Source organism: Telopea speciosissima, chromosome 3 (genome assembly GCF_018873765.1).
Source record: "Telopea speciosissima isolate NSW1024214 ecotype Mountain lineage chromosome 3, Tspe_v1, whole genome shotgun sequence".
NCBI lineage: Eukaryota > Viridiplantae > Streptophyta > Magnoliopsida > Proteales > Proteaceae > Telopea > Telopea speciosissima.
Window position 1 is genome coordinate 30,774,059 of NC_057918.1, and position 22,774 is coordinate 30,796,832.

The following is a 22,774-nucleotide window of genomic DNA, read 5'->3' on the forward strand; positions in this document are numbered from 1 at the left end:
GAATAGTGGATTGACCCCTATTTACCTCACTTTAGTCTTAAGTCATGTTTGGTTGTCTTAGGTCTTTAGGTCAATTTTAAGTTATTGGGCCCATTATACTACTAGGCCCATAATATGATTAGAATGAACATCAGGTCCTAAGCCCATTCTAGTATTTATACTCATGAGTTATTAGGATATTAACTTACTCCCAATCATCTGTAAGTGAGAACGGGTACACCGGGCGAGGGCCGGGCGGATCCTCGAAATAAGGAAATGCTAGGAATGCACCCTCGAAGATAAACTTTCCCCTACCTCTGTCGATGTACCTATCCTCGATGACTTCTCCAGAGTCACGGTCAACAATCTTGTGGGATGGCTTGAGTATCATGGTCCACAGTTCACAAGCGTACTCCGCTTCCGGTTCTACATAAAAGGTTCAAACCAGACCGGTGGTCAGACCGAGTTTTAAACTGGATTTTGGGCACGGATTTAACAATAGTCCCTCTCACACTACTTATCATTGTCTTCACATTCATTCTAATCGTATCTTCATAGCTAGACATGTTCGTTTTGATGAGAGTTCGTTTCCTCTTTCTACTAGCATTTTGGGACCTCCTCCACTTTCTTCCCCCATTACATCCTCTCCATGGGTTGTTGCCCCCGTTTGGATCCCACCTCACCACGGTGTGCCCTTACCAGTGCCAACACACATTACCCCTCTACCAGATATACCAAGCCCTAAAACTGCCACCCCACAGACCTCCCCTACACCGTCTCCACCCATACCCACGGCCTCCCCACCATCTCCGCCCAGACAGACTCGCCTTCTGAGTGACATCTACACCGCCACTACCACTGCTATCCCAACGCTCTCTGCCTCTCCACAGCTTCCTTCTCAGTCTTTATAGCTTCATCGACGCCCTCTTGCTATGGTTGCTACTAATGATACTTCTGAGCCTACTTATTTTTTGCAGGCTAATAAGGCCCCTGAGTGGCGTGTTGCCATGGCAGAAGAGTTCAATGCTTTGCTTCGTAATGGGACTTGGTCTTTGGTTCCATGAATACCAAACATGGATTTAATTGAATGTAAGTGGGTGTATCGCATCAAAAGGAAGGCTGATAGGTCCCTTGAACACTATAAAGCGCACCTCATTGCTAAGGGCTTTCATCAGCAACACGGTCTTGATTATGGCTAGACTTTCAGCCCTGTCACTAAGCCCATAACCATTCGATGTGTTCTCTCCATCGCAATCTCCCAGGGTTGGCCTGTACGCCAGTTAGAAGTCAGTAATACATTTCTTTATGTGCGGTTAGAAGAAGTAGTTTATATGTCCCAACCGCCAGGTTTCACTAGCTCTAATCATCCGAATCATGTGTACCGCCTTCATCGCTCTATTTATGGCCTTAAACAAGCGCCCAGGGCCTAGTTTCGTCGCCTATCTTACTTTCCGATTTCTCTTGGCTTTCATGGTTCTAGGACTGATACATCTCTTTTTATTCGCAATAAAGGGGCTCATGTCAGCTGCATCTTGATATACACAGATGACATTTTGGTTACCAACAGTGACCCATCTATGATCTCTTCCCTATTGCAACAGCTTTCTGGCGAGTTTTCCATTAAAGATCTCTCTGCGATCTGCATTTTTTTCCTTGGTGTTCAAGCCACCCGTCATTCCAAGGAGCTTCATCTCTCTCAATCTCGTTACATCTTTAATTTGCTAAAACGTGCTGGCATGATTGATTGCAAACCAGTGTAGACTCCTATGGCTACGACTCAGGCAGGGGGTGCTCTCCTATCAAATCCCATTGAGTATATATCGGTAGTGGGTGCTCTCCAATATGTTACTTTAACACGTCCGGATGTCTCCTCTGCTTTAAATCGAGCTTGTCAATTCATGCATGCCCATACTACAAATCATTGGCAGATGGTGAAACGCATACTTCGCTACCTTAAACAGACAAGTACTCATGGTTTACTTATTGAGCGGTCCCCCTCCCGTTCCTTACAGGCCTTCTTGGATGCAGACTGGGCAGGTGATGGCCTTGATCGTAAATCCATTGGGGAATTTGCAATTTTTCTTAGCCCCAATCTTGTTTCTTGGACGTCACGAAAGCAGAAAACTGTGGCTAGGTCTTCCACAGATGCCGAATACAAAGCTTTGGCTAATGCTTCAGCTGAACTAATATGGCTTGAATCCCTGTTCGGTGAACTCGGTATCCTCTTGCTGGTGCTCCCATATTATGGTGTGATAACATTAGAACAACTTATCTTTCGACGAATCCTATTTTCATACTCGCACAAAGCATGTAGAAATTGATTTCCATTTTGTTCGTGATTGTGTGATCAAGAAGCAGCTTCAGGTTCAATTTATCTCTACTAAAGATCAATTGACTGACACATTTACTAAAGCTCTTGGAACGGCCCTGTTTTCTGTTTCTAAGGGACAAGTTGAAGATTCAGATTCCCAAATCTCCACCTTGAGGGGGTGTAATAGGACGATACACTCTCTCTCTCTCTCTTCATCACATATGATATTGATTTTCATCATATGTGATATGGATTCCTGTTCAAGATTGCTAAAGATTTTTTGAATCCTTCGTACATGAAAATTGTGTATTACAATATGTCTCTCTTTATATCCTAATGAGCTCTCTCATCTCTTGTAATTGTTATATATACTTGCACTAAAAAATCACAAAAAATCAAAAATCAAATTACACTTTAGTATCAATGAAGATCGAACCACGTTAAACCTGTCTCATTTTTTCCTTACTTTTGCTTTTCGCTTTTTCTTCCTCCTTCTTCTTTGCGTTTGGAACCGATGAATATTTACCCTCCTGCGCCCTTTCTCTGACGTAATTTTTTATTTTAATTTGTCTGTATCGTCATCTACGGAAAGTGTCAGCGGCGTTGCCTATGTTATTGTTTTTTGTAGTTTTGTTACTGTGAGTCGTCGAGGACCTGTCAAACGCAGTTTCCCAAATTGCGATGTAGTGTTTGACATTTTGCTTTCAAATGTCAGCTTTTTTACTTTTTATTATTATTATTTGTGCATTTTTTTAAATCTTATTCTGACCTTTTCTCACCGTTCGGCTCTTCGCCGTCGTCTCTCCCTGTCTGTCTTTTTAATATCGAAGTATCGAACGGAGTTTGGAATCCTCACATCATCCATTGGGCGCGGCTGACACACTCCCCAAGGAAAACGGGTATGCTCTGTCTTTTGTTGCCGTGTAAAAGTTGAATGTCTTTTTGCTTCGTCCACAACTTCTTCGCACGTGACACTGCATGCAGTCAGAATATTTCTGGTTTTTTTTTTTTAAATAGATGGTTAGAATATCGCCCGTATCGATATTGCATGCATGGATGTAAATGGATATTTAAAAATTTGAATTCGATTTGCATTTGTATTCATTTAAGGATATCTGTATTCGTTTAGAGATATTCGAAAAAAAAAAATCTGAATACTCCGATAAATATTCATTCAAAAAAAATTTAAATACTTAATAATAAAAAATTAAGTAAATAATATTCTTGAGGGTTTTTCAAGATTCAACATGTTTTAGAATATGCGAAAAAGAAAATTGTTTTATCAAAAAAAAAAGAAAAAATTTCTTAGATCCACTAAATAAGAACGAAAATTACAAAATAAGTAGGCTTCATATTAGTTTTACATCCACTACTTACCATTTCAAAAAGATTTATTTAATCCACAAAGTTGGTTAGTATAAAGAAAAAATAAAAACAAACTTCCAAAATTGCCCCAACCTCATTTATCAAAAATAAAAAATTATTTTAAAAAATTTGCAAAGTGTCTTTTTTCACGTTTCACCCAATAATATTTGTAGAGAAATTCTGAAAAATAGTAATATAATAATTGAAATTAAGTTTCTATTTTATTTTTTTTTTTGGTAAAAATTAAGCTTTCCTTTTAAGACTAAGTTTCCATCTACCCATAGAAGACCGTTCACCTACCATCGTAGGGTTCACAAACCCCTCCCAGGATTTTAATATGTTCCAAATATCCTTTCGATACCCTTTCCCGCTTTGCAGTGAATTGAGATCACATTCACCGTTATATGGAGACTTGACGTTCGATTTTTTTTTTTTTATTTTTAATTTTTTTTTATGATCTCGAATTTTGGTATTCCATTTTCTTTGTTTTTAATTCCATTACCTTTGGACTATGACGCTATAAAGTATGTTTTCATCTTTTTTGGGTAATACCGTAATAGGTATTACCAGTTTAAATTTTAAAATCCTCCATCACCATAATACCGTAATAGGTATTACCACTTTCCGTAATCTTCTCATCCCACTTTATCACAATCTTTCCCTTTTTTTGTAGACTTCACGGTTGTTGTTTTCGCAATGTGATTGAAATAATTTTTTACTTTTCGATAAATGAGGTTAGGACAATTTTGAAAGTTTGCTTTTATTTTGGATGAGTACTAACTAATTTTGGGGATTAAGTAAATCTTTTCAAAATGAAAAGTAGTGGATGTAAAATAAATTTAAAACCTACTTATGTTGTAATTTCCGTTTTCATCTAGCGGATCTAAGAAATTATCCCCAAAAAAAAAGGGAAAAAGAGAATTGTATCCATTAGGAGGAGGAAGGTCCGGATTACACAAGGCAGAGATGTACATGAAAGGTTGAAAATCCAAATTCGATCCGTATCTGAATCCGTTTAGAGGTATCCGTATTCGGCTAGGATTTATCTAGATCCAATCGCATCCGATTAGTATTCGAGCAGAATCCGATCCGTTTACATTCTATTTGCGTGGTTTTGAAGGTGATCGATATTGATACATAGTCGATATCGTATCAGTGAAACGGCATGATACTTCATTTAACGATGCGATCTCGATTGACCTAGTTTTTTCTTTCTTTCTTTCTTTCTTCTCAATTTCAGCACCGTTAGATGTCACGTCTTCCACATGTCGAGTTCCAAGGCACGCACTGCACCACACTGGTAGATGCAAGCACGAGAGAGGATTTTTCCCCAATTTAACACCCTTATCTTAACTTTTTACTACTTTCTAGGGGGCGGGATCCTGTTCTGGTACGAAAACATATGAGAACGCCTCATAGGCGTAAAGATGGAATCCACCTCAACTGGGACCCATATGATCGATTCCATCTGTACGCCTGCAAGGCGTTCTCGTAGGAGAACCTGATCCCAACTCCCATTCTAGGGAGGTTGGAGGGTATTAAAATCCTCTATAGTACTAGTGGGGCGACGGTACACATCTAGCAGCACAGCAGAGGCCATGTGTGCCACCTAGCCTCTGCTATGCCGTCTGATGTGCACCGCCAACCCACTAGTACTGTAGAGGATCCTAGTCCGGTTGGAGGAGACACAAGGAGAGCATGGAGGAGAATGCTGCGGAAATAGCAATGTCTCTCTCTCTCTCTCTCTCTCTCTCTCTCTCTACACCTTTTTCCTTTGATCGAGGAGGAGAGAGCTGCGGAAATGGCAATTTCTCTCTCTCTCTGCACCGTTTTCCTTTGATCCAGTTTCTCTTCACAGAGAGAGACCCATTTCCTATTCCTCTAGATGATTCTTATGGCCCACTTATTTCTTTTTATTCCTATTCAAGTTTTGTTCAATCTAAATTAAGGGGGGGGGGGGAGCAAGGAATATTACATGTCACAAAAGCATACAAGTACTGTGTAGTAAGAGATACATAAATATATTTTATTCTATTAGTTGTAAGAAATAAATATAGGGGAAGGTATTCATACACGGGAGATTCTCCCATCAAGTCCATCAAATAGGGGGTCTAAGGGTTTTTATGACATTTCAGATGGGCATAAATGCTAATTTGACTACATTTAATGCAGGTCGTGTACATACACGACCATGCATGAAAATTTTTGCCATAAATATATGAAACAAAAGTCGACTCAAATCTACACAGGAATATAGGCGTACTAAGAATGGTCTAAATAGAAAGAGACTGACCTCTAATCACCACCTTTGTGCATACACCTTCTTTGCCCATAACCTCAAATCTACACAGGGATCTGGGCAAACTAAAGCCTTATTTATTGAAGTTCATTATCCCCGAAAGGATCCCTGTGTAGATTTGAGGTTATAGGCAATGAACCCCAATGAGTAAGGCTTTAGTTTGCCCAAATCCCTGTGTAGATTTGAAACAATTTTCGAAAGTCTAATGGCATAAAAGTTGTTTCGATATCGAACAAAGAAGTTACAGAGGTTTTTGTGTTGAAGCACGAAAATAAAAACGAATTGAGAGAGGTTGAATGAGATTAGACAAGTCTGGGGAGTTTTCTAGAAATTTTTCCTACAATATGAGTTGGTTCCGGTAGCTTAAGTTGTTTTGGACGCTTTATTCTCTGCTCTCTTCTTTGGAATACTAAAAAATTCGTTAAAATAATGTTTTTATGATTTAGATTCCAATTTAGGTGCTCTAAGTAGGTCTATCGTACTAAGGTATAGTGCTGCAACATACACTGAATTGAAGATTCAATGGCTTGAATTGTGCCACGTCAGAGGATTACGAATCAAAGACTTGGATTAGAGTGCTTCGCTTAAGCACGGTTGCGACGACGAGAAAGATTCTCGTGCATGAATTCTAGTTGATTGGGTGTATCGAGTACAATATAGCCCCACTACATTGTATCTCATGGTTATTGTGTGTGTCACGTGTATAAGACACCAGCGGAGAAGATTCCAAAATGATATTTGTTATTCGCCCCGCATTGAAATTCAGTATGCCGCACAACTCCATAGTGGTTCACCGATTCCATGCATTGTCAGTGCATCATAAGCCTTTTTAAGGTTTTGTTTGATTGGCTCACAAGCCTCATGCTAATTAATGATTGAAAGGTCGCGATCTAAGGGCCAAAATTGAATGTGCACACTTTAGACCAATATCTGATGGTCTATGGCTCACCCGACATGCTCATTACACTTCTAAACATCACAAAACTTTCTCAAAATGACCGAATTGCCCCCAATTTGTAGGGTTTCACTGAAATTGTCATAACTTTCTCGTTTTAGATCCCTTTTGAAAGCCACTAATATATTTGTGAAGAGAGAGAAAAAAAAACGTGAAAAACTTCCAGAGAGCTTGATTTTGCTAAAAAATTATATATTTGTGTTTCTCTCGATTTGCATTCACATGGGGATGTGTGCAACATATTAATAACTCTTCAAAGGCATTAGTGTGGGATTACACTGCAAGATGTAATTTATCATTATAAATCCCTATTTTTTATTTTTTAGGTGGTTTATGTGTTGAAACCCTAGATTTAATTGAGACTCACTTTTGAGCACTGTAAATGGGGATTTACTTTATATTGATTGTTGTTGATATATTGTTACTCCATTCATGTGGGTACTTGTCTGGAGAAGTGGTAGTTGCTCTTGTTTATGTTGTTGCACAAACTGTAGCAGGGATTGGAGTTCTTGAACCGTTGTAGCACTTACACAACTTGAGTTGTATATTGAGGAATATACAAAATCCTGATAGTGTATTCCTTCGTGGGCATAGGCATTTTGGTTGAATCATATAAATCTTGCATACTGTGCATGCTTTATATTTCTTGCACATAGAAGTGTGTGATTTATAGAGTGATTGTGTACTGTCTGATAGACCTGGCCACACCTGTGGTTGAGAGGTGGACGTGCATGTATGCTAGGACTGAATAGTAAACTGATTTGACCAACCAATTTGATCACTTGGCTTTTATTTGCCAATACTTGGATTAATCTTAATCCAATCATATATTGACACCCTATAAACACAGTCATCTAATCAGTCAACTTAGTTCTGTAATCACAACATATGATGTTGTATACATGTAGCACAATTCATATAAAATATGAAAAATCAAGACAACAATTATTGGCTAACTCAGGCCATTAAGATGAGTTGTTGGTCATAATTTCAATTAATATGATTCAATACATCGATATACAAAATAAATAAATTTCTGACTAGGCAATAAAGTCTTTGCATCATAATTTATATCAGTTTGGGTCTCTTCCTAATCACCATGTGACCACTGGTTGGATTCAAATGGGCTAGGGATGAACTCAAATCCCAATTTTAATAATTTGACTTAGATGTTGAAATCCAATAACATATCCTCACAATATTTTCCTACAAATCCACATTCATGACTATTAATGATCATCAACCAATCCATATAGATCATATAATAATGATCATCAACTATATAGACATTGACAAATAACTCAAAACTAAAGTTCAATTTTACCCAAACAATAAAATAATGGAAAAAATATCTCTACTTGGTGGTGTTTCCTACGCCCTCTCACAGGCACCGTGAGATGATGCCTCTGCCCCCTGGGTAGATACCCAGGAATGCTCACCCATTGACTCAAACGCTTGTGTAGAAACCATGTGACCAAGTAGAGATCTGTTGCTCTAAAATAATATAGTTTTATCTCATAAATGGGCTTACACTATCATATTCCATAAAATGAAATCATCATAAACTTTTTCAAAAAAAAGTATCTCTTGGTCCTTAAATAGTTTAAATTCATGAGAGAAAGCAAATTAACCAAATCCCAACCGTCATAGAGACCCAACAACTACAAAAACTCCAACTACAAGGTTAAAATCTCAACGGTGGTCATCCAAGACAAAAGGCACAAGACAAAGCAACCACCCTATTTTTTTCTTCTTCAAACATATGGGCACATGTAATAGTCATAGAAAGGAATTTAAACATATATCGCAACTATTCCAAAATGAATAAACTAACCCTTCAACAGAGAGAACGTTTCAATGTCTTTGTTTATTCTTTCTTTATCTTTCTCTCTTCTCAAAATCCATATATGGTTTTGCCTAATAACATGGTTCAGTTTTTTGGACATGTTACGTTCATTCATACATATCGAAAAGGGAATTCAAAGTTGCTGATGCCTGTACGTGCTTCTTTCGGTATTCAAAGAAGATCTTCTTTTGGTTGGAACTATAATATTCCTCTCCTTTTTGTATTTAACTTTTTGTAGTATGACACTACTACTTGTTCTTTTCCCCTTTATGTATCTTCTGGAGTTGTTGCTCAAGTAATATAAGTTTCTTTGTAAAAAATAAAAAAAAAAGAGATGAATGCAGAAAACTCACCCGAATGAAATTCGATCTCACCATGAAAAATGTCATGTTAGAGATTAAAAAAAGATTGGACACAGTAGAGTCACATTGATTGGATGTACCCTTTCAATGCTTACCTAATATGGATTAAAAGAAATGGAAAAAAAAAAAAAACAAAAAAACTTCTCCAATTCCTTAAAAGTGCACTGTAGAGAGCTCCACATGTTGAAGATACTAAATCCAACGGTGTTGAGCTTGATTTAGTATCTTCCACGTGTGGAGAAAAAACAAAAAAGATGAAGGAAAAGAATTGAAATAGGTCGATCTATTCGAAGAAAAACGATGATCGAGGATGAAATGTTGAATAAAAAATTAATTAAATAAAAAAATTGAAGAAAAAAAAAATCAAATGGAGTAAAAAACAGAGAGAGAAGATGTGGGTGGGTGCTTTGAGTTTTTAACTATTTTAATGACAAAAATAGTAAAAAAAAAATAGACGAAGAATGGTATGTTAAATCGATTAACATGTTACTAGGTGAAAAAGAAAGGCATTATGGGTATTTAAAAACATGAAGGTAGAAGGAGATGTAAAAGTTTAAAAGTAAGGGAGTATCAGAAAAAAAGTTTAAGGTAAGGAAATTTTAGTAAATATATTATTCTTCATCAACCTCATAAGGCTGATCAAAGCTTTTTGAGACTTCTTGAACCAGTAACTTCTCTGTTAGGAACTTACACACATTGTTCCAATCTGTTCTCATGGCAAAACCCATTAACCAATACCCCAAAAGCATAACCAGCATCTACAACAGCTTCATCTTATTTCCATGGTCTTCAAGATCTTGATAATTTTCCCTGTCAAGATCTTAGTACACTGCTCAAAGATTTAAGTTCAGCATCATCAAAGGTAGACGACCTCTCCAAGACATTCTCTCCCTCTGTAATGTATCTAACAACTATAGAAAACAAATCTATATTGTTCCTCACTGATCCTCAGACTCAAGTCATTATTCTTAAATGAGAAATTGGAGGGACTGCAGAAGAGGATGCTGCTGCCTTAATCAAGGAAAGTGGGACTGAGAACGTTTCTTTTGTTTGTTCTTGGGGCTGTAGTATTTGACATAAATCATCCATTCTGTGAGTGTAAATAAGGTTTTTTGTAACTCCCAAAAAAAAAACAGATCTATATCTAGGAAGTGGTTCTTTACTGGTTATAACTCATTTTCTTAAGAAGAAAAGTACAGTACCAAGCATGGTAAACGCATACAAGTCCACAGCTTTCACTTTCCGTTCAAGAACTTGTTGTAGTAAAATATCACCAAAGCCAGATTAGGAGAAGACGATTCAGAGTAGCAACAAGAACAGGGAAAGAATAAGAGGTGGATTGTTCGGCTTGGAGGATAGCAGTTCGTTGGTGGTTCAATGCCTTCGTCGGAGATGGAAGGGTTTGCAACGAATAAGTGTCAACCCTAAAACTAATTTCACTTTCGATTTGGGGGTTTTGCAAAGAAGGGTAAATCGGTATGTTTGCCCTTCTTCAAGAGTAGTTTGGCCATATAGAGCTTACATGATAACACTTTTGTTTGAATTGACATCCTCTACTTCCGCCTGCGGTGGTGGTGGTGGTGGCAACGGTGGTGGAGGTAGTGGTGGCGGTGGTTGTGGTGGTGGTAGTAGAGGTGGCAATAGTAGTGGTAGTGACGACGTCGATGGTGGCAGAGGTGGCGGTGGCGGTGGTGGAGGTAGTGGTGCTGGTGGTGGTGGTGGTGCTGGTGGAGGTAGTGGTGGCGGGGGCGGAGGTGGTGGAGGTGAAGGTGGTGGTGGTAGAGGTGGCAGTAGTAGTGGAGGTGGTGGCGGTGTCGATGGTGGTGGTGGTGGTGGTTGAAGTTGCATTGGAAGTGGTGTTTTATTTTGAACATGAAATTACTGCTTTGCCCATCAAATTAATCATATGCTCATTAAAGAGCAATTCCCCCCTTATGTCTTCCTTTTATTTCTGGGACAAAGAAGCTTCAAATTGGAGTTTCTGTTTTTTTTATTTTTATTTCTCAACAACTTTTTTGTTCCGGTTCATTCCCAGGAACAAAAAAATGAATCGGTGTTAACAAATGGATTTCTCTTATTTTTTTGTTCCGAGGAACAAAAAAACAGAGACATAGTGCCCGCTTGATAACCTTACGGGTGTTTCTGTTTTGGTTATGTGCTGAGAAACAGTAAAATAGTTTTTTCATTTTCTGTGCTGATAAACCATTTTTGACCCGCTTGGTAAACCTGTTCTTGGTAACAAGTAAAACCCTTTCTTTTTAAAAAAAAATAAATAAAATTAACAAAATGATATGTTTGGCACACTTTTCCAATTTTAAAAAAGAGCATAGTAAACGAATATAGGAGTTTTTATCAGGCACACTTTTCCAATTTTCAACCAAGAAACGACAGAACATGTCCAACATGTTCTGTCAAAAGTCTTCCAGGGAGTATAAATTTTGATTTATGTTTTCAAAAACAGTCACAAAAAACACTTCGTTATCAAGCGATTTTTAGATGCTTTTCTGTTTCTCAGAACAACAAAATTCTAGAAACTGTTTCTCGTAAAGTTATCAAGCGGGATTCTGTTATCATGCAGGCCCATAGTAAACTCAAACCTGCTAACGTGGATCAACTAATGGAGTTGATCTATTTGTTATAAATTTGTAAAAGTGGAAAGGTACGTATAATTTTTTCAAAACTTGGAGTTTACGTGAGTTTCAAGCTAGTTTTAGGAGAGGATCGATTTACATCGTTCTTGAATCAACCAAATGCTATACTCACTACTCATTGACATTGATAGACTATAGTGAAAAAGAACACAAAATTTGGTATTACTTAAAAAAAGGTTATAGAAATGGGCACGACCTCCTCTCTTTATATAGGAGAGGAAGATACATCACCATCAATTGTTTGCAAATGACATACCTTTTATAAAATAATATCATATTTTGAGTCTTTAATTTATAAAAATTAAAAATTCCAACAACTAATCTTAATTATTTATTTGTTTGAGGAAGATGATTTAAAGTATTTTACGGAATCTTTCCTCACTACAAGTTATGGATGTAATATTTTATTGGGGTTCAAGCTTGATAATAACTCAATCTAAACCAGTAATAACCTGATATTGAAAAATCGAAATAAAATCAAAATCGTATCGAATTAAAACCAACTGATCAAAAACCAAATTTCCTTGGTTTTGTTCTCTCATTCTTAGACCAAAACCGATCCAAATAGACGGTTTGATACCCCTAGCTATAGGGGTGTCAATTTTGGACCAGAACCGATAACCAGACCATAATCGTCCCATTAGGAACCAGAACCGACCCACCCAATAGCTTTTTAGTCCAAATCTGGTCTGGTCCCCGGAACCGTTGGAACCGAAAGAAATGCATACACTTGAACTTGTCTTGCACCAATTTTTCTGTTTTAAAATGTTAAAAGATGATCTTTGCTATTTTAACTTACAGTTAAAGTGACTTTTATTATACAATTGTTGTCCAGCTGCTATTAGAACATGACCCAAGACTAAGCAAGACACTTGACCCCTCAAATTCTAGTATTCTACCCCTCTTATATTTGTTGCACATAGAGGACAAACACCAATAGTTAATGAATTGCTTTTAAAAGATTCTAGCTTGCTTGAGATTTCTAGTTCCAAAAGGAAAAATGTTTTACATTTGACTGACTACTCAACAAGGACATGTTTGGACCCAATTCAGAATCGAAACCGAACCACCCATTAGTTGATGGTCCTAGATTTCAGATTTGGAACCGATGAGTTTATTCGTCCAGATCTGGTTTTGACCCTTTAGAACCGAAACCGCTAGAAAACTAGATCGATAGCTCAGAACCGGACCAGTTGACACAACTACCTAGCTTCAAGCCTGCCCTCTGCTCTGAGCTTCTGATCCAGATATTCGTACATCGCTGTATTGGCTATTTGGCTTGTTGAGGTTGAGATAGGGCAGAGGTGATGACAATGAATCTCAATGCTGTGTGGCTGAGCGAAAGCATAAGAGGGAAGCAAGTAAATTGAGGAGGAAGAGGAGAGGAAGAATCAAAAAAAGATGCAGGGAATGGTGGTAGGGCGACTGTTAAGAAAGAAGCCCTTTTCTTCATCAACAGCATTAAAATCAAGGGCATTCCGAGTCACCAAAGCTCCTTCCCTCCTCGACCTAGACCTCCCTGACATTTGGTCTTCCAATCCAACTGAGACGACAAACCATCATCTTCCACTCCGGCGGAACGGCGGTAAAGCTCTTCTTTGCATATCCTGCTAATAAATTTTTTTGACAAATCTGGTTTGATATGCTGTTAACAACGCCGACCTCACTTTTTATTGTTTTTCCTCAAGAATGATGCTGATGGATTTTTATTTTTGGTTGGGGATGGGGGGAGGTTTATTAAACCTAAAAGATTCCAAAGGTTAAGAAAAAATAGATCCAAATTAACTTATTTATCACGCTCTAGTAATAATCTCACAACTAATACCTAGATTCTTCGGGTTCTGAAACGTGAACTGCTTGTGGGGATCTAATGTTCAAGTCAAAAGCTTTTTCTTGAATAATTGCTATAAACATCTATTTGAAATGTGATATGCAGAAGGTAGTGATCAGATTGCTGCAGTGATTGATGGGAAGTCAATTGCAGACGAGATAAGATCAGGAATAGCTGGTGAAGTAAGAAGAATGAAGCACTCCATTGGAAAGGTTCCTGGGTTGGCTGTTGTTTTGGTTGGTCAAAGAAGGGACTCTCAGACTTATGTCCGTAACAAAATAACAGCTTGTGAGGAAGTTGGGATCACGTCTCTCTTAGAAGAACTTTCTGATGACTGTGGGGAAGATGAAGTTCTCAATGCCGTGCTAAACTTTAATGACAATCCATCAGTTCATGGAATTCTTGTGCAACTTCCTCTACCTCAAGTAATTTTCTGAAACTGTGGTATATCTATATTGTTGGGCTCCTTTTTCGTTAAATTTTTTCCAATTATATATGGAAGTAAAGGATTTGGTTCTTTGATAGTGTGAATTAAACTACTTTAAGCTTTTCTTGATGAATAATGGATTCTAGGGCAATTTTATTTTGATTCCTTTGGAATGCTTATGCTAGAAGTCTGCATCCAGGCCTAGTACCTTCACATTCCGGTGGATAGCAGCACTAAAAGTAGGGCTGTTAAATCTTTGGCAGGTGGTGGTCATATAACAATCTGGTTTTTTTGGATCATTGAATATTTTTTCTTCACTGTAAAAAAGGAATCAGATGGATCCAAATGCTTAGGATCATCTGAATCAAGTTTTGGCCTAGAAGAAGAATCTCTCTTGCTTGTATCCACCGAGAATGGTGGATCCTGACCTCTGGCGTGAGGTGTTCCAAAGCATTTGTAGGTTGAGGTTAACTATGCAGACATCTTGGCACTGGTAATCAATCCCTTGTCTAGTTATGGATGGCTAACACATGGTTCTGGAAGCAGCATATGGACGAGGAGAAAATTTTGAATGCAGTGAGCCTAGAAAAAGATGTGGATGGTTTCCATCCCCTGAATATTGGGAATCTTGCCATGAGGGGAAGGGAGCCTCTGTTCATCCCTTGCACTCCAAAAGGTTGCATTGAGTTGTTGGTGAGGTCTGGTGTGGAAATCATGGGGAAGAAAGCTGCAGTGATCGGGAGGAGTAATGTTGTTGGATTACCTATTTCTTTGCTACTGCAGGTAATAACATTTTGTTTAATTAATTGTTTCAAGGTTTTAGTCATTCTCAAAAAGTGTTAACTCCAACCCTCCCTCCTCGCCCCCCCCCCCCCAAAAAAAAAAAAAAATTCAACCAGAGGCACCATGCAACAGTTACTCTTTTACATGCTTTCACAAAGAATCCTGAAGAGATTACTCGGGAGGCCGACATTGTGGTCTCTGCTGTAGGGGTGGCCAACCTAGTCCGAGGCAGTTGGCTAAAGCCAGGAGCAGTTGTTATTGATGTGGGCACAAACCCAGTTGAGGTAAAGACTCCCTCCCAGCCTATTTTTATCTTGAACCAAGGGTTTCTGTTGCATGCATTTGGAGGTCAGAGGTCTCAGCAGCCTCAATGCATTGGAATGTGTCTATCCTCCTCTGGCTTTACTTAGTGAAAGTTGCAATACTTTTGGATCAGGTTTCTCAGCAGCAGCCTTTTTTTATACACTGGAATATGTCTTTCCTACTAATTGAAACTTGAAAGTTCCAAAATGTATCTTACATTTCAATCATTGCTTCAATAAGCTATTTGAATGCATACATGAATATATGTGGTGTCAGATATAACATATCTGCAGCTATGAATAATGGCAGGACCACGATAGTGAGCATGGTTACCGGCTTGCAGGAGATGTTTGCTATGATGAAGCAGTGAAGGTGGTGTCTGCTATTACCCCTGTACCTGGAGGAGTGGGACCCATGACAATTGCGATGCTACTTGGCAACACTCTTGATTCTGCCAAACGCACATACGTATTTGGTTAGCCTCTTATTGACTGCTCTAGAGAGTTTTTGGAGTTGTCTGATACTCTGAAATTTTCAGTTTGGGTAGGTTTCACCCATCCTGTCACTACAATTGTAACTATATTCTCTCCTTTGAACATCCAATTTAAATCTCTTCTAAAACAATTGGTTTTCTTCTTCTTTCAACAGAAGGGGTGTTTGTATGTTTTTTTCTTTTTTTTTTTGGGGGGGGGGGGGGGGGGAGAGTGGTTGTTACAAAACTATACAATGCAGACACTGCAACAACCTGAAAGTTTGTTTTCTTTTGCTATGATGAATATCAGATACAAAATACCAGGGTTTGTTTACACAGGCCGTATTAGGAAATCCCAAGTCTATGAAATGTATATGTAAATCCTTACACGCTAACACAAAACTTGCAAGCATCATATGTAACTCCTTATCTGCAGTTTAGTGTTTCAAGTAACTAAAGCTTATAAAATTTTAGAGAGTATTCAATAACAAACACGAATCCGGTTTCAGAAAATGTATATCAAATGAACTACTACAGAAAAATGAATTTTCAATTTGCAGAGATGCAGAGATCAAATATTAACCTTCGCTACTCCTTCACTTTTCTAAAGAAGTGCATTTAGCTGAAACAAAAACCAAAAAAATTCTTTCGGTGGAGTAAAACTAAACAGTTAATGTAGAATCTTTTACCTTGTATTAACTCAGAGGCACTAGGAACATATGAAGTTGGTTTTAGTACACAAATGGCTGCTGGTCAGAGGGGCAATTGTGGAGCTCTCTGGGCAGCTGCAATGGCCATCAGAGATGGAGAAGAAGAGAGTTGCTGGCAGATCGAGATTGATAGTTGGGCAGTAGAGAAATGTTATGAAGTCTTATGCTGAGAAGAGGAAGAAGGGGCAAAGAAATTGGGGGATTTGTACTTTAGATTTAAAAAAAATAATAATACGCAGCTTTAGAAAATGCGTGAATTATGGTAAAATTCCTCAAAAACCTTTTTATCTTAATTCATACGTACCTATATGAACAATACATGAATTACTCTAAGAGACCCCACAGGCAAGGTCATCTCTAACCCCCCGGAAATGGCACATCTCTTTGCTTCCCAGTTTCAATCCATTATGACCTCTAATCCTCTATATCCTTCTTTTGTGGAATGTCTTGTCACGCCTCTACCTCAAACCACTACACTCACCTCTTGGGCATGGCTCCGACTATTGAGGAAATAAAGTCTGTAGTGTTTAATATTGCAGCTTTTAAGGCTCCAGGGTTTGATGGCTTATCGGCTGGTTTCTACCATCACTGTTGGGATTTTATTGCATCGGACATTTATTGTTTTGTTCAGGATTTCTTTTCCCTACCACCTACCAGTGGGGGTTAACCATACCCTTCTTGCTTTGATACCAAAGACCAACTCATCTCTGAAGCTTGAAGACTATAGACCAATTAGTCTTTGTAATGTCTCATATAAAATTCTCACTAAACTCCTTGCCACCCGCCTAAGGCCTATTCTCTCCTTGTTTATTTCCCCCAACCAATATGCTTTTGTTAAGGGTCCTGACAATAATATTATTGCCCACCAGATCTTTCATTTTATGCAAAACAAAAGAAAAGGTCCTAGCTTTCTAGCACACAAACTTGACATGTCTAAGGCTTATGATAGAGTTGAATGGAGTTTTCTATTTCAGCTGTTTCAATTCTTGGGATTTGACACTCATTGGATTCGTCTTCTTTCCACCTTACTACAATGTTCTTTTTCCATCAAACTTAATGGCAGTTCCTTTGACTATTTTCAACCGACAAGAGGTCTTAGACAAGGATGCCCACTTAGTCCTTACCTTTTTCTTCTTACTATGGAATGCCTATCTCGGCTGTTGCACACTTACAGACAACTCAACTTGTTTAAAGGTATAAAAATCTCAAGACATGGACCTGAAATTACCCATCTCTTTTTTGCTGATGATACCCTTCTTTTCTGCCGGGCCAACCTAGAGGATGTCCACACTCTTAAAGCCATCATTAATCTTTTTGAATCTCTGTCAGGCCAACAACTTAACATGCAAAAAAGTAGCATTTTTTTCAGCAAAAATACTTCCCCACGGGTCGAAAGGAGATCTACAAGGCTTTGGACATGAAAGTGATGGGGGAGGAATCCAAATACCTGGCCACTACCTTATTCCCTACAAGGTCCAAAACTAAATGTTTGGCACCCATTTTAAACCGGGTACAATCAAAATTGGCTGACTAGAAAACCAAGTTTCTGTCCCAAGCTAGTCGCCTCACTCTCATCAAATCGGTTCTCCATTCTATACCCACTTTCCATATGTCTTACCTTCTTTTTCCAAAAACTGTTTGCTCAAAGCTTGATTCTGTAAGTTCTACCTTTTGGAAGGGTAAATCAGTACCAGGCAGAGGTCTATCACTTATATCTTGGGACTCTACTTGCCACCATAAAAGTAAAGGTGGGCTGGGGCTTCGCTCTCATTGGGACCATAATCGTGCTCTTATTGTAAAGTTATCTTGGCGGTTACTGAATGAACCTCACTCCCTTTGGGCCCAAATTCTTAAAGGTAAATATTTCCCCAATCATTCTCTTCTCAATCCTAGGACACCTTCTCGACCAGGAACTTGGACTTGGAACAGTATACGTACTGTTCTCTCAACCCTCAAGAAAATGGTCCGATGGCAAATTGGTACTGGATCCTCAATCAATATCTGGGATGACCCATGGATCCCTTCACCCTCCTTTACTACCCTAAACCAAGTTGTTCCAAGGAATCCTCTCTTTAGTACTGTTAATGAACTTTTGAACAATAGATCATGGAATGCACCCTTGCTAAATTCGATTTCCCCTTCATCCATTGTGCAAAATATTACATCCATCCCAATCTCTGTTCACCCCTTCATTGATCACATTTTTTCACCCATTACTAAAACAGGGAAGCTCACAATAAAACACATTGCCTCTGCTCTCAAGTATACTTTCTCACCTACTGTGGTTCCACCCACCCACTGCCTGTGGACTCAGATTTGAAAATTGAAAATACCTCCCAGGTTTCCACTTTTCTTATGGAGAGTACTCAATGAGGGGGTACCCACCAAATCCAAATTGTTTTTGAAAAATGATGGGGATAAGCTGTGCCCACTGTGCCAAATTGCACCAGAGACCCCCTGGCATCTGTTTTTCTCCTATGAGGTTTCTAAGAGAATTTGGTCTGCCATTCCACTTGGCCTTAGGACCGAAAATCTTATGGGCAATAATTTTATTGAGGCTTTGACTAACCTTGTACAGGCGGGGGGTACTTCAAGCTCCCATATTACTCTCATTCCAAGTATGGTGGCCATCATTTTATATTTCATTTGGACCCATCGGAATCAGGTGCTTTTTTTTGGGGAACCAAGTCAATCCGTCGTTGGTCTTACAGAATATTTTGAGATGGGTTCATGATCTAAACCTTTGTAATTATGGGGTTTTGACACATCCTAACCCTGCCTCTAATGACCACACTGTTGATTATTCCCCGCCACTTGCTCAATCTTCATATCTGAGTTTGGCTAAACCTGAGGCATGTCTAATAGTTTCGGATGGAAGCTATTGCCCATTAACTAAGCATGGGGATGGGGGTGCCTCATTATGAATAACCAAAACTTTGTTGCTTGCTCTATGAACTATGGCTATGTAGGATCCGCACAAGAAGCAGAATTGCGAGGAATCCAAGAAGGGCTCCAAAAGGCACTTCCATTGGCAGGACAAGAAGTGATTGTGTGGACGGATTCGAAGGAGATTGCAGAATGGCTTACATGTCCGGAGCAGCATCCTTGGCCTTATCAGTTTTATACTTGGTTATTTGACATTTCTCAGCTCAGTACAAAACTTGTTTCTGTAATAATTCTTAAACAACCTAGATATTATCTTGAACCTGTAGATAGGCTTATCAAATATTCTAGGCTCAATTCGGTTTCATCAGATTGCTTGGAGGACAATGTAACTATTATGAATTACACACATTTACTATGGGGTAACCTATGTTGTAAAGGGCAATAGAACTGTATAAATTCAACATGCAACAAAAACTTATCCGCATCATAAGTTTATTTTTCACAATTCATTTTTTAGAGAGGGATAGACATTGGCATCATTATATGAGAGGAGGGAGAGCCTATAAGGGTGCGTATACAGAATTTAGCTCGTCTCCAGGGAGCCTAGCACACCCAAGGTGCATCGAGCCGTTGTGCTGTGCTGTACACATCCCTAGGCGTGCGCCGAGATGTGTGCGGCACAGCTCAACCGCTGGATGCGCCCTGGGCGCTGGGCTCCCTGGAGACGATCCTGATCCCCTTATACACCGCGATTACTTGCCCACCTTTTTCCCTTCATTTTTATTTTCGGTCTTCAATGGTTCCTTCTGATCGTCCCAGTCAATAAACAATTTCCCCCATTGCAAGGGCAGGTGAGTAAATAGGTAATATAAGTACTATTTAATTATTTTCCTATCCCATGAAGTCCGCTCGGCAAGAGATGTGAACACTCTAAATTTTCTTAAGCATGTGTGCTTGAAGAAAAAATGGCCATAGCAGCAATGTTAATACAGAGACTGCTTTGCGTAAACAAACATGAATTGTGCATTAAGCGACAACAGCTATAGTGCCCAGAAGAAGCAAGAGAGGAAGGGGAGGGGAATTAAAAGGAAAAGAATAGACCCACAAACAAAGGAATGTGATAAAATTTGGCTTCAGCACATTCGTTGAGCTGAGGATTCTCTCCCATGAAATTTGAGACTAGCACATTCATGTCAATAAACAGCACAACAGATTTACTTCATTATGGTATATAGACAGAATTTCGACTGGACATCCTTGAGTACATGGGGGATTTTTTCAAATTATCAAGCTTCCGAGAAACACCTAAACAGCATCTCTATCGATTCCATTTCCAATGGTTGAGAATAGAACATACTGCTTTCATAGCATAAAATAAACTAGAACCAACGGGAATAGTTTGGTGGTCAGGTCACAATACCCAATTGAGTTATCTTAACGAAAAATTAAGAAACTGATTACATTGGGCGTCAGGAATATAGACAAAACAATTATAGTACAAGTAAAAGGTTCTTCGTCCAAAATTAATACCAAAATGCAGGTATGAGAATGATTTCTTTGAACGCAGTTGTAAATCATGCAAAAATAATATTAATAATACAATGAATGACATGAATCATCAGAGCCTTCAATCTGGGACACACTGTTGACATGTAGGCATCCCTGGAAAAGCTCCTCATTCTTTTGCCTCACCCACAGACACTGCTGGATCTGCAACTGGTGGTATGGAATCTACTTTGTAACGCAGTCCCTGTCCAGGAAAGGACAAAAGTAAGAAAAAGAAGGAAGCAAATCAAACATATGGGAAAAGGCTGGGGGCACTGCTGGTGTACCGCAACCTAGCGCCCACCGTGTCCATCTCTCTTCCCCCCCCCCCCCTCTCTCTCTTGAAATTACCCCCTGCCCCTCCTGTATGATATCCCAATCCCGCTCCCCCATTGGTGCCTCCCGCTAGGCTACCGTACATAGGCAGTGTACTTATTGCTATCCCCAAACATAATTATGTCAATTGCTTAATCTTTTCCCAAATTCCCATCCATTTAAATGATCGTTATTTCTCCAATATTAACTTATTTTCTTCACCTAATACTTCTGCAAAGAAAAATGTAGGCATATCATCCCCACCTTCCCCCAACCCCAAAAAAATAAAGGCATGTAAAACATCAGACAGCATTAGATCAGTCTCTGATCACCTTTAAACATGGACTAGCAAATATAGTAGAGGGGGTGGGGGGAGAAAACCTAGAGTACCTTCTTGAAGAAAGCCGAGTAAGAGTTATCCCAGATGAGTTTGTAGCGTCCCGCCATGCATGTACAGAAGTTCCCCTGTGAACATCACAATAGTTGCAACGATATTAAGATCATTGCACCAACCATAAAAGACATGATGTGATTAACAACAGGGAGTGAATAAGTATGAACTCACTTGGTCAGATTCACAACGCCGGTAAGGCAAGATCAGCTGTAGGATTATCATCCATCACACGATTCAAATGAGTGAAAAGAACAATAGAATTCAAGCTATGAAAGTAACATACAATGTAACCAAGAGGAGCAATCAATATGTTCCAATGGAAACTCAACGATTGAGGGGATTTGAAGGCAGAAATCAGAATTTTGGAGATGAGTCGTCAATTCTAGGAGTTACAATTTTGAGACCATCTTGAGTAATTTCTATCTTAGTTGTTTTAGAAGTCGATACATTTAAGCAAAGATTTAGTATCAAAACAGTTGAACAAGGCAACATGAAATATTAAAAAGAAAAAGTCAAATAGTGGATAATTTTTGGCTAGATTATGAAATATTCTGATCTGAAGGGGGAAAACATGTAAGTTGTACGAAGATTTTCACTGACAGAAAGAAGTCAAATTGTGGACAAATTTCCTTGGATATCAATTACACGTGTGTGTGTGTGGCTGCTGTAGCATTCCTAATAAAATAAACTAATAAATTAGGAATTAGTCTGTATCTACAATACTAGCATCTACTTCACGAAACCACCAACCGTTCGTTCCTCGGAAGAACTAATATACTCCACACTGAAGCCGATATCCTGTCCAATAACAGTGCAAATCCATTTACTATCCAGAGAGAGTTTATGATGTCCAATATAATAAACTAACATACCACTGAATACATCAAATGCATGCAGAAGATAATGACATGTATGTGGTGCCTAAGAAATTCCAAAAAATAAATGCATATAATTCATTAAATCAGGCATTTCCAACAATAAAATTTATCATGTACTCGTTGATACTAGAAGAATGTCATAAGGTACAAATATAAGGAAATTGCTCTCAGCTTAGCCGTCTAGCAAAAGCAATTTCCTACAAAACCTGGAGAATCATGAAGGAAGCCATTGTTGATTGCATACCTTTTATCTATTTAAAGGTAACAGAGGGGGCATCCTGTGGCATCACAGGATTCTTCTTGCCAAGTTAAGCTGATATTTCATTCTGAAAATGCACTTCAATAGGCAATGTTTTCCCATTCAATTTGCTTAATATTATTTCGGTTATTCATTTGTTAATGAGGTATAACCGTTTTTAATCATTTGCTGAAACTTTTATGCACCAATTAAAATACTGATTT

At 38.6% G+C, this 22,774-nt stretch overlaps 3 protein-coding genes across 7 annotated transcripts in view; 2 read left to right on the plus strand and 1 right to left on the minus strand.

Annotated features, from left to right (window-relative positions):
- The first annotated feature begins 1,745 nt into the window (after nucleotides 1-1,745).
- Nucleotides 1,746-2,300, plus strand: LOC122655068 (uncharacterized mitochondrial protein AtMg00810-like). The gene has a single exon (XM_043849309.1). The coding sequence runs from the start codon at nucleotides 1,746-1,748 to the stop codon at nucleotides 2,298-2,300; it is 555 nt and encodes a 184-aa protein (XP_043705244.1).
- A 10,821-nt stretch (nucleotides 2,301-13,121) lies between these two features.
- LOC122654485 (bifunctional protein FolD 1, mitochondrial) lies at nucleotides 13,122-15,728 on the plus strand. Of its 3 annotated transcripts, none has more exons than XM_043848594.1 (5): nucleotides 13,122-13,353; nucleotides 13,705-14,024; nucleotides 14,573-14,809; nucleotides 14,926-15,093; nucleotides 15,422-15,728. In XM_043848594.1, exons 1-5 carry the CDS (start codon nucleotides 13,170-13,172, stop codon nucleotides 15,590-15,592), a joined length of 1,080 nt encoding a protein of 359 aa, XP_043704529.1. In that variant the 5' UTR covers nucleotides 13,122-13,169; the 3' UTR covers nucleotides 15,593-15,728. The 3 variants fall into 3 exon arrangements, with proteins under 3 accessions (XP_043704529.1, XP_043704530.1, XP_043704531.1); XM_043848595.1 differs by having other exon boundaries at nucleotides 13,708-14,024; XM_043848596.1 differs by having other exon boundaries at nucleotides 15,406-15,546.
- A 4,891-nt stretch (nucleotides 15,729-20,619) lies between these two features.
- LOC122654484 overlaps nucleotides 20,620-22,774 on the minus strand; it is a 56,421-nt gene continuing 54,266 nt past the window's right edge. For 2 of the 3 annotated variants that reach the window (XM_043848593.1, XM_043848591.1), the window contains 4 exons: nucleotides 22,185-22,232; nucleotides 21,606-21,641; nucleotides 21,431-21,505; nucleotides 20,620-20,930 (listed from right to left, as the gene is read on the minus strand). In XM_043848593.1, the coding sequence (XP_043704528.1) occupies nucleotides 20,856-20,930; nucleotides 21,431-21,505; nucleotides 21,606-21,641; nucleotides 22,185-22,232 (234 nt within the window). In that variant the 3' untranslated portion in view covers nucleotides 20,620-20,855. The remainder of the gene's footprint in view (nucleotides 20,931-21,430; nucleotides 21,506-21,605; nucleotides 21,642-22,184; nucleotides 22,233-22,774) is intronic. The other variant, XM_043848592.1, reaches the window with a different exon arrangement.

What these genes read in the sequence shown, in the direction of transcription:
- LOC122655068 (XM_043849309.1), top strand. Translation starts at nt 1,746, where the DNA reads ATGGCTACGACTCAGGCAGGGGGTGCTCTCCTATCAAATCCCATTGAG.
- LOC122654485 (XM_043848594.1), top strand. Translation starts at nt 13,170, where the DNA reads ATGCAGGGAATGGTGGTAGGGCGACTGTTAAGAAAGAAGCCCTTTTCT. An exon ending in TCCACTCCGGCGGAACGGCG is followed by an intron (nt 13,354 to 13,704) that starts GTAAAGCTCTTC and finishes TGTGATATGCAG; the next exon opens with AAGGTAGTGATCAGATTGCT. An exon ending in TGGGCACAAACCCAGTTGAG is followed by an intron (nt 15,094 to 15,421) that starts GTAAAGACTCCC and finishes GAATAATGGCAG; the next exon opens with GACCACGATAGTGAGCATGG.